This window comes from Drosophila mojavensis, unplaced genomic scaffold, assembly GCF_018153725.1.
Source record: "Drosophila mojavensis isolate 15081-1352.22 unplaced genomic scaffold, ASM1815372v1 contig_277, whole genome shotgun sequence".
Lineage (NCBI taxonomy): Eukaryota > Metazoa > Arthropoda > Insecta > Diptera > Drosophilidae > Drosophila > Drosophila mojavensis.
Window position 1 is genome coordinate 2,740,368 of NW_025318822.1, and position 11,584 is coordinate 2,751,951.

The 11,584-nt window shown below is 42.2% G+C and overlaps 1 protein-coding gene across 1 annotated transcript; it reads left to right on the top strand.

Moving 5' to 3' along the window:
- Positions 1 to 9,176: 9,176 nt before the first annotated feature.
- On the top strand, positions 9,177 to 10,923 carry LOC6574180. The gene is made up of 4 exons (XM_002000202.4): positions 9,177 to 9,277; positions 9,340 to 9,957; positions 10,022 to 10,364; positions 10,429 to 10,923. The coding sequence occupies exons 1-4, from the start codon at positions 9,274 to 9,276 to the stop codon at positions 10,772 to 10,774; spliced, it is 1,311 nt and encodes a 436-aa protein (XP_002000238.4). The 5' UTR covers positions 9,177 to 9,273; the 3' UTR covers positions 10,775 to 10,923.
- The last annotated feature ends 661 nt before the right edge of the window (positions 10,924 to 11,584 follow it).

An 11,584-nucleotide genomic window follows, 5' to 3' on the forward strand; every position in this document is an offset into this window, starting at 1 on the left:
TTTCGTTCAAGTTTTATTTCTTGATTTCTTTTGATCGTTTCTTTCTGCTCCTGATGCTGTTTGCTTGTTGCGCTCAAGTTGACTTCCTTTGCACTTTGGAAACAAGTTTTGAAAAACAGGATTTAACAACGGAAAATTACATTTAGCAGCAGGACTTGCTGCGACAGCAACAGCAACAGCAACAGCGAAGCGAAGGACGAAGAACGAAGGCCGAGGGACAGACGCCGGTCGTCAGGATGGTCTAAGAAAACATGAATAAATGAAATGCGCTAACTTTGCTGGCCTCAAACAAAGGAAAACTAAATGCGGGTATAAACGCCTAGTTGCAGTGGCACCAGACTCGAAAACTGCTGAAGTGAGTGAGTGAGTGACTGAGAGAGAGAGAGAGTGAGAAGGAGAGAGAGAGGGAGAGAAAGAGAGAGAGAGAGAAGAGTGGAAAGTACGCTTCCGTTTCCGGTTAGCGTTGATTGAGCTCTTTAATAATGCATTTCAGCAGCGTGCAAAAAATTTAATTGAAGGGCAAGAAAATGAGTTGGACTTTGACAAGGCGACATCGGACAATACATACGCACACTCGCACATACAGCAAGAAATCTGGCAAGCACAATAAGAGATTGTTGCGCCTGCATAGTTGGTAAAACTACTTAAAATTAATGAATGAACCGTGACACATTAAAAACGCTTTGCTGACAACATAAAAACAAAGCGCGGCCAAGGCAAAAACCCGTTAAGCGTGTGTGTAAGAGCTTTAATTGTGTGTGTGTGTGTGAGTGTGCGAGTGTGTGTGCGTGTTTGTGCGTGTGGGGACTCACATTGAGCGCATTAAAAATTAGAGCATTGTAAAACATGAAAATGTTATCATTATAAAGTAGACAAAGGGCGCAACGACGCATTGACTAGAGCCGAGGGAGCCAAAGGGTTGACAGCGCCTGGCTGCTGCCTACTTTTTCGCTTGCCGGGGCCTGTCATGAATTAGCAGAAATTCTGTCAGACAATTCACTTCGTCGCACAATGAAGTTGTTAGCATGTGCGTGTGCGCCGCATAAATGCTCTGAATATTATTTTTATATATTAAGCTGCAGACACATGGCGCATATAAATTGTGTATACGACGTGTGTACGCACACCGAGACACACAAAAAAGTGTCAAGTCATTAAGTTTATATTATTCATAATATTTATTTATATATGCCATATACATAGTTAAAGTACAAATAAGCAGAACCCACATGAATGCCGTTGCACAGCCACATGTTAAAATTTCACTGCACCACTCTCGGCGGCCGAAGGGCCAGTGGAAAATGCGCTGCGAGCGAGTAAAGGGCGTAAAAAAGCTGATTAATGATATATATTTTTTAAAGTGATTTATGATATTGTCTTGACAGTTATGCCTGAGTCGAGTTAAAAACAGAATTTAGCTATTGCGATGTATTTATATACATATAACATAGTATATATTAGTTACATCATCAAACGATATAAATATATCAATGTCATTTCTAACTTGTATGTATTTTCTATATTATTTCAAATAAATTCGAAACAGTCTACAATCTGAACTGTCGACTTCGAACATGACTTTCACATGTTGCAGCCAATTGGCTAGCGGGTCTCACGACCACATTCACATCATGTGTGTCGCTGTTTGTGGAGAGCAGCACGTCAAGCTAAACGTTATTTCACACGCCTCTTGTTTTAAAGCAGCCCAGCCCTCACCACCCAATTCGAGCACTTACTCTGCTGGCACGCCCCCTGCGCCCGTTCAGCGCCTGTCTAGTGAGAGGCGCTCGCTTTGGCTTTGGCTTTGGCAGCTGCTTGGCACTGGCTGCTGCCGCTGTGTTAAGCAAAACAAATGAGTTAAAGGGTTTTTACTTGCTCAGTGCTGGCAGCTAACTGGTTACGCCCCCTGCCTTCTCTATCGCCTGGCTTGGTCCACAACCAAGTTATTGTGCATGGTCTGGTGGGCAAGTGCTGTGTGGCTCCTCCGTCAACCGCCATTCCCCCCTCGCACATCTAGCAATCCTTAGCCTTTGGCTTCGGTAACGGCAGCTCGCATAATGTGTGCCTCAACATAATGTGCACATTAGTGTTCACACATTTATAGATGTGTGTCTGCGTATGTGTCCGCATATGTGTGTGTGTATGTGTGAGTGAGCGAGTTGCATGTTTATGGGCGTCGCCTTGTGAGCGTAGAGCAAGCAGCAGCAGAGCCGAATGAAAAAAATCACATACAGGGAATCATGGCACATGTGCAACAGCAATGACAGCAGCAACAACAACAACAACAACAACAACAGCAACAACTACGGCAACAACAGCAGCAACAGCATCCGCCGCATTTGTGAGCTAATGACATTATAAACATGAAAACTCCATTAATATTTTTTGCTGATTATGATGTTACTATTTGTTGTTGCTGTTGTTGTTGTTGTAGCTGTTGCTACTTTTTATGCTGTTGCTGTTACAGTGCTTCGGTTGCTGCGGCTGCTTCTCTTTCGCTTTTTTCTTTCATTTTCTCACACCATGCTCCTCTTAGAGCGACGCATATGAATAGGCCAGCAGCCAGAGCCAAGCGACGATGCCATTTCTCTCGCTTTAGCTTACCTTTTAGGGTTTCATAATTTATTTCATTTATTTGCACGCACAGCACGCGAGTTCTGGCAGCGACCTGGCGGGCTTTGACTACGATTTCAACTCCTTGGACGCCTTGCGAGCATGGCCTGGCCGCCAGCCTGCCAAGCTCTAAAAGTATTTTGATGCTTGACAATTTTTTCAAATTAAAAAAAAAAAAAAACCCCAGCAAGTACTCTCTTTTTCTATACATGCTCTTACTCGAGACTCGATGTGGGCGGCTTAACTCATTTTCGCCCGAATTTGTGTTTAATTTTATTACGCGTAGGTTCAGTTCTTAAGTGTTAAGTGTTATGCCAAACAGTGCTCCATATATGCGCTGAAACGTACGCTGAAATATTTCAACTGGAGACCTAAGCATTTTATTTAAAATATGTTTTACATATGCTTACTTTTTGTAGGTAATGCAACTTTTTTTTTTTTTTTATTAGTTTACTGAGACTATCTATTGTTCATGGACATCAGCTGAAACGGAAGACGAATCGATGGATTTATTTATTAAAATATAAGAAAGAACAAAGTTGGAATATAAAAAAAAATATATATATATATATTTTTTGTTTTTTTTAAATTTAGGTAAAATTTTGATGAGTTAATGGAAAGAAAACAATTGAATTAAAGAAAGCGAATAAAAAATATTTGAAGACGATTGAAAAATTAAAAAAAAATATATTATATTAATTTGAATTCATATTAATGATAATAATATTAAAAGTGTAAAAAATAGTAGGAACCTGATAAGAAAATTTACTGTTAGAAAAGTGATTAGGAAATATTAAAATAAATGGAAAGGTAAATATTTTGCATCCAAATTAAAAAATAAATTTGTTAAGCTTTTAAAACAGATGTGAGTGGTTTAAAATTAAGTTGATAAAAATATAAGTTAATTTTAAGCTCTACATATTTAAGGATATATATATTTCGTGCTCAATTGCACCGCCTATTAGATTTTAATGCTATAACATAACATAACTATAAGACAGTTAAAAGAGAACCGTTGAGTGAATACATTCAGTATTTCATCGAAAACGCATCGTTGGATGTAATAGCCGCTATGAGCATTGCAATGTGGCCAATGCATAGGGCCAGCTGTAATATGGCAGCAGAGAAGACAACCAGCCGAGGGGCTTGACGGCTGGCGCCTAAATTGCGTGAAGTGGATTGCATTCGGCTAGAAGTGGCAACTCCCACTTGGCTGATGTTTCGGGCCGGTTCCGTGGATTGCAACACGGATTGGTCACAGAATTTTATGGATTTCGCCCGGGGCTGAAATCTCTGGTTAATAGCTTTGTGCAGCGCTGCGAGTGCGCGCAACGTGCGGCCTATTGATGTTTGAGCTGAAGCCGTCAGTCGTCTCTTGCTTTGAAATCAATGAGTATTTAGGCAGTGCTCTGACTATGGCTATGGCTGTGGCTATGGCAATGGCAATGCCATGAACATTTCATTGGCGTTTTCATTACATTTTCATTGCATTTCCGCAGATTTGCACACACAAAGCGACAGGGCAGCAGTGGGCTGCGAGTCCGGGTAAACTTCAAATGCACAGGCAATAAGTTGCACTCCATTACGCGGTTTTTAATATAAAAAGTAAGACTGAGCAGAAGCAGCATACAGAGACTATGACAGGGAGAGAGAGAGGGAGAGAGGGAGGGAGGACGCTGTTGGAGCTTTGCTTAGGGTTTTACTGCATTTCCTTAAGGAAAAGGGCAATTTACTGTTTTGAAAAGGCAGCAGCTGCAATTGTTGTTGCCTTCTGCGTTTTCGATAATAGCAATTGAGTGTTGCATTCGCTTTGATTTGCTTTTGGCTTGCTCGCATTTCGCATTTGCCATTTTCTCTACGTGTGTGTGTGTGTGTGTGTGTGTGTATGTGTACTTTTTTCGTTATTGTATTGCTCCTGTTGCAAAGCTTTTGTTTGCATTGCTCTGCTTGGCTTGGCTCGACTTGGCTTGTGGCTGTTAGCGGCTTATGCGGCTTGCCCTTGCCCACTCCACACCTCGCTACCCCACGCCGCGCCACGCATCGCATAGCATCGCCTAGCTTTCTATGGCAATGTTTGAGAAATGTTTTAGAGGCTTGGGGATTTGCGGTTTGTGTTATTGCCGTTGCCACCGAATGCGATTGCCGCATGCCTCCTGCCTCCTGCCACCTGCCTCCTGCCGCCTGCCTGCCGATATGTTGAGTGCTGCGCAGCTTTTGTCAATTTACTTGAGCTAAAGCCACATTAAGTATACGCACTGCTGCCATGCCACAAAATTCACGAATTTCAACTTCAACGAATTGAGGCTTTTCGTCGAACACATGGAAACTGTTTTAGCCGCTTGGATTTGATTTGAATTCATTTGCCAAAGATACAAATCAAAGCAATTTTGCATAAATAGTTGAGAACGAGAAATAAAATAAAATTAAAATTTAATGTTGTAATTCTTAAGCGAATATTAACTAAAATTAGTGGCTAAAATTTATGATTCTATCTAAATTAGTTCTTGACATTTGTTGACATTATTAATTAACGTTGCGGTGGTAATTTATTTCATAACAAGCATACGCCCTGTTGCCTCAGTGTACATTCAGCATACAGTTGCCACAATGCATTGGCATTGGCACTGACAGCAACTGCTAATACCACTTTTCACGCTCAATGCAAGTCCTCATGCCTGACAGCTGTTGCCTTTGGTGACGCTGCACCGCAGCCACGCCCATAATAACTAAGACGCATTGCGTCAGCCGCAAGCATTAATGCAGCTTGAGATGTGGTAAGTTGGCAATGATGTTGCAGTCGATATGACCGTTACTGCTGCCGTTGCATTTGCGAGTGCGGTCAGGGCGTGCCAGCTGCAGCAGTCGGTGCAATAATTGTTATCGCTGCACCAAGCTGAAGTTATGTCTTGGCTCTGCTTTTTATATGTTGCCAGCTCTGCTCCAAAATGCTGCACAGTTTGTATTGCCATTGGCTTTCACGCTTTTTATTCCTGCATGCGTGTGTGTGTGTGTTTGCTGATAGTTAAGCACGCGAGAGCAGCGTTGATGTGGCACCTATTTGAAATCGATTTTCTGAGCCGAATGCGAGTTGCATGATAAATCAGTGCAGAGCTGCACAACACTGGAAACGTGGAAATCTTGCGAATATCGGATTAGATAAATTGAAAATTCCCAAATGAATAAACAAGAGATTACTGAGTAAGAGTAGTAGCAGTAGCAGATAAATATTTAGCTTATTTATTTATATATACTAGTTGTCCCGGCGAACTTCGTACCGCCTAACAGTCTCTATATATATTAAAAAAAAGTCGAGTTTGTTACAAAACTTATAATTCGAGATCTGCCGCACCAATATCAGTTACTTTTGCTCAAACAATATGCGTAATAGTTCATAGAACTAACCTTCTTGGTAGTTTCCCCACCTGAAACAAATACAGTAAAAATTGTTTTTTAGAACCCCTAATAAGCTACTCTCTACTAAATTAAGAGTGACAACTTTTTTTGTGTACCAAAAGCAAACAGAATAAAAAGTATATCAAGTTAAAATGAAAACAATGATATTGATCTTACCATTCAATGGATTAATCATTTTGATATAAAAGTGATATCCATCGTCTCCTTGCCAAAACATCAGCGGGTATTTTAACGCGTCATATGAACGGTGCGTTTCATATATTTTTTGTAGTTGCCCAGTATAATCACGTGCTTCCAAGTTTTCAGCAACAATTAGGATTGCCTCATCATCGATTGTTGGGTTATATCCGTGTTCTTCAATAATTTTCGCCCCAAATGAAGTCATTTGGAAACAGGCATTGTATTTTTGAGTGCTCGCTAGAAAAGTAGGGAACGCAATGGCTCTGGTGGCGGGACCACTAATGGCAATGTCACTTTACCACTAAGGCAGCACAAACCGGGCTTTTCACCAGCAAACTTCAATGCGCCACAATGCTGGCAAACAACGTCCATTGGACCAATGCAAACTAAACGATTCAAGCTGTAGTCAATGGTGCAATCATATCGAAACGCTGCTCGATTCAAATCAATCCTTGAACCATTTCTTATTGCCGTTTCACGGGCTGCCTCTCTTTGAGAAGCACGAATTAAGGCCCTTCTTTGCTGGGTACTAACGCGGCGCTCTCCTCGGGCGATTTCTCGCTCTTCGTCAGATAATTGACTCGCGATATTCCGTTGCCTAATTGCATTATGGGTCCGCCGGGAAAGATTAGATCTTCTAGGACGCGGCATTTTTATTAATAGTAATACTGCCCTCGCACAAAAATATAAAAATATAAAACAATCGAGAAATATGAATGTAAATAATTTACACAAATTTATATTTGAGACAAACAAATACTATTGTATAATATGAGAGCAGGACCGAAAACTGTCACTGTTGTCAAGGCTACTGAGTATCAATGGAAATTTGAATCTTTAGGGAAAAAACGCGTTTTTAACGTATTCGTCAAATTTTTTCAGTATTTATAAGATCTACAATCCTACTCGTGGCGGAGACAAATCCAACAAATCAAAAACCATGGAACCATGGTCAGCACATATCAAGTTATAAGTCTCTGTACACTTTTACACAACTCTTTTTTATACATATAGATTTTGATTTTGCTGTAAAGAACCCTTTGTGCTTGACGAGTCTGCTAACTTGTTGCCCTTGGGGCGGCTCAGTTTGGATGGCTACAGCTCACTCATCCGAGTGCAGCATAGATTTACCTTGATTTTATATAAATTATATTAGCCACATGTTCCAAGAACACCTTCAACATAATTTTGATATCAAAAGACAGACAAAGTAGTAGGCGTACAGCTATCATCTTTAGTCACATCGGCTAACAGTATATGTTAAAATTAGCAACTCCGTGGTGTGGGTATTCAAGTGTTTATGGCACAATTCACAAGATTCTGTAGACTAATTACCCCCAGCCGAGTATTTGTTGTACGAACTTGAACTTGTCAGTTAATTGAGCAGCAATTAGCTTTTGCTTTGAGCTCACATAACAGCCTGCATTTGAAATATGAAACACTGCCACGAATGGCTTTTATGTGCTTTGTGTGGAGGAGGCCGCAGTGGCCAGATATCGCCCACTAAAATGCTGAGGCATGAAAACGGAATCTAAATCAAAAGGAGCTTCATAAAGAGGCCAAGTGAGCGAGTCATCTGCACCTACAACAACGTCCTGCAGCAGGTCAATTGAGCCTGGCTGCCCCACTTTCTTTGCCCGCCCCAACTCGAGTCGAGCGCAGCGGGTCGCCTTTTTTTCTCTTTCAATTTATACATATATATAGGTATGTGTATGTGTGTGTGTGTGTGTGTGTGTGTGTGTGTATAGCAGTACTAAATGCTGGACAACACAATTCATTGTGTGGCATGTCCCGCTGGTAGCTGCTGCCAGCCTTTGCACAATATCATGCACAACCATCAGCACCACCCACCCCCCGCACCACCCACAGCGAATATTTTTTATTTTTGGTCATAGTTTTCTGTATGTGTGTGTGTGCGTGTGTGAATCTGTATGCTTCGCATTTTTTTTTTTTTTTGGCCGCCTTTCTGGCTTTGGCCATTTTTGATCTGCTGTAGTTGCTGCTTGAGCTGCGGTTCGCTTTGGTTTGCAGCTATTTTGGTTTTATTGCGCGCTTTTTGTTGTTTTTATTTTTTAAGTTTTATTTTTCGCCTTATATATATATATACATATATATATATTTACACAGCTTATCTTTGACCACACGTATGTTGGCAGAGCAAAATTGTTTTTGAAATTGAAAAATTGCAATACAAGCTGAGCTCGGGGGTCAGCCATAGAGTCGCTGTAATACAAAATAATGCTAGGACTACCCTGACCAGTGCAGCCCCATTCTGCCTTCTGCTGTACACCCTCCCACTTCCTCGCTCTCTCTCACCATCTCTCACACGCCCACTCTTTTCTCTCAGTCAGTGCAGCGGCATATTTCTTTTTAGTTTCTCTTCTTTTATTTTTTTTTTTATTTTTATTTTTTTGGAAGCGAGCGTTTTTTTTCCATGATAGGTATGGCATCATATTTTATATACATATATATGTATGTATTTATTTTTTCTTTGTTTAGAATTTTTCTTTTTCTGTGAAGGTGCTTAAAAGCTGCTTGCCTTTCTTACTTTGCACATATTTAAATTAAGTGCAGTGCACTAAAATATATATGTATATGTATGCACACAGACATTCATATATACGTATAAAAAAGTCTGAAAATATACATTCGGATAAGCCAGGAGCATAAATAAATAATGGCAACATAGCTACAAGCGCAACACTGAAGTGCTATTAGCCGTTTAGTGGAAATAAGCACCCATTATACTCATAAACTTCACTATTGCGGTCATCGTTGTGGCAGGTGAGCGTATTTAAAAGGCGTTGCCGTTGCTGTTTGCGCAGGCTTTGCTTAATAAGCCAAATAGCTGCTGGTTGCACTATTAAGTTTACATCTTGTTCCCGGAAGGCCAAGCTATTAAAAACGCTGAGCAGAGAGGAATGAAGGAGCAACTGGATTTATTTATGGTAATACTTAAATAGTGACATTCCAGACATCAGTTTTACTCGTTAAGCTGTCTAACACAAAGCATTTATGCCAGATTTGATAATTTAAAAATATCAAAATAGAATCAATTTGTGCACAATGGGCAAGTTGTATAGCCAAGGGAGTTGAGAGAATTGGCATTATTAAATTTTATTTCTAATTTAGATTCGCAATCCGAAATGAGCCCAACATCTGGCTGCGAGCGAGTTCTGCGCTCTCGTGTGAAGATCGAAGGGCAGGAAACTTTAGGAAGTATAGCAGAAGAAGAAGCATCTGTCCTGCTGATCTATCTGGACCTAGATGAACCAATTGCCATTGTACGCAGTGAGCCAGCAGCGGATGCTGCAGTCGAAGCTGATGTTGAGCTGAAAAGGCGCGTGGACAGTTTTCTGGGATGCAGCAAAGCACTTCGCCCACTTTATAATCCCAGCGACACATTTGAGGACATACAAGAGAACGATCGAGTAGCCGAAGAGCAAGTGAAGCCAGAGCCACCGAAATTGGAGCGGCTTCTATTGCCTCGCATAGGGCTGGCACTCAAGTCGTTTCCTTCACTCAGGCAGAAGCTATTTGTGGAGAATGTGCAGCGCCTCAATGCGGCGTACTTTGAGCAGCAAACCCCGCAGCAGCTCAAGGAGCCCATCGACCTGACCCACCTGCCCGACGAGGAGCAACGCGCGCGCCTCTGCCGCGAGCACAAGGCACTGGTGCAGCAAATCCAAGAGCAGGAGCAGGAGCAGGATCAGAACCTGCTCTGCTATGACTTTCTCAGTTCTCTAAGCCGTGAGTAGCTGCTTAAAATACCTCATTCATCCCTCACTCATTCGAGCTGAGCTCGTTTCGGCAGCGGACACGCCCCTTGCCATGTGCCATCCCCTTGCGCTCGGCTATCGCCAGCAGAGCTTCGACGACTGCAAAGCAGAGCTGGCCAAAGCCCTGTTCGGGCTGCTCAACCACGTGGTCTTCCACTGTGGCCTGCACCAGTGGATCGACTGGCTGCCGCCCAGAAAGCTGCACGCCAGCTGTGCCCTGAGCCTGGAAAGTGATCTGCAGCGCCGAGCACGCTTCCAGCTCCCCTCGCATATCCGGGAGGCCGGTGAGCTGGTCGGGCTGCTGCTGCACGAGATGTGCCATGCAGCCGCCTTTGTCTACAGTGGGGAAATGGCGCACGGCCTCAACACGCGCAAGTGGTAGGTGGACTCCTAATATGTGATTAGCTTGTAGTACCATTTGCTATAGTCGTCATTCGTTCAGGGCCTACCGTGCGAAGTCCTTGCTGCCGCAGCTGCCTCTCGTCGCCGACTGCGCTGCCAGCTGCAGGTACACCTGCCACCTGTGCCGGCGCAGCGCCTGTGGCGACATTCGTTTCCGGGGCAAGCAGCAGCTCTTGCGCTGCTTCCACTGCCAATTCGAGCTGATCGTTAGCGACTGCAGCGGGGACAGCGCGCACGAGCCGAGGCTCATGGCTCAATCTGACACCTCCTATATGATCTACATACGCGCTCATTACGCGCAGTGTGACCAGAGCGGACACAGCTCTAAAATGCGGACACTCAATGCGCAGTATTCCCGCATGCAGGTGGATTCAGAATTATGTTAGCCACATAGAGTTAGGCGAAGCAAACAATATTTTCACATCTCCATTGATGAAATTCAACGAAATCGACTGGGAATGCCGATTGCAATTATCTAATATTTCTGGTTTTGGTTTATTACAGCTGCATTTGGAGTAAATTATTTCTAGCCAAATGTCAAAACATTTTCAATTCAAATATAATTGCCTATTAAGAGTTCAGCATGAAATAAATAAAATTTAAAAAATAGAAAATCAATTTGGGTTGGATTTGGCATGCTTTTGTAATGCCAAATTCAAAGTCGGTTTAATCGTATCACGTGCACACACACACACACACATGCACACGCACATGCAGATGATGTGCATATTAACCCTATCAAATATATACCAGAAATGTGAAACCACATGCATTTTGGCTTTAGTGTAAACATGAAAATGCAAAGCACAATTTTTTGGGAAATCAATTCAGCTAACGAACACAAACACTGACAATTTGTTGATGGCTTTTCGGGTATGCCGACTACAGCTGCAAATGAATTTCCAATGTTATGTCAACGATGCGAGTTCAAATGTTGCACTCATTGGAATGGGTCTGTATTTGTTTAAACTAAAAATAATTTTAATTACGGCTGTGCATGAAAATTGCAAATTGCAACATTCGCGGCAAGCAACATGCATGTTATATGCATACATGCACACATGCAGTGCTCGGTGTCCATAATTATGCAATGATTATTCGATACGCACATCCGGCCGAGTTTGGGGGCCGACCAGATTTCGCATTATATCCTAAGCCCCGGCATTTTAGCAAATTGCTACACTATGCATTTTTCC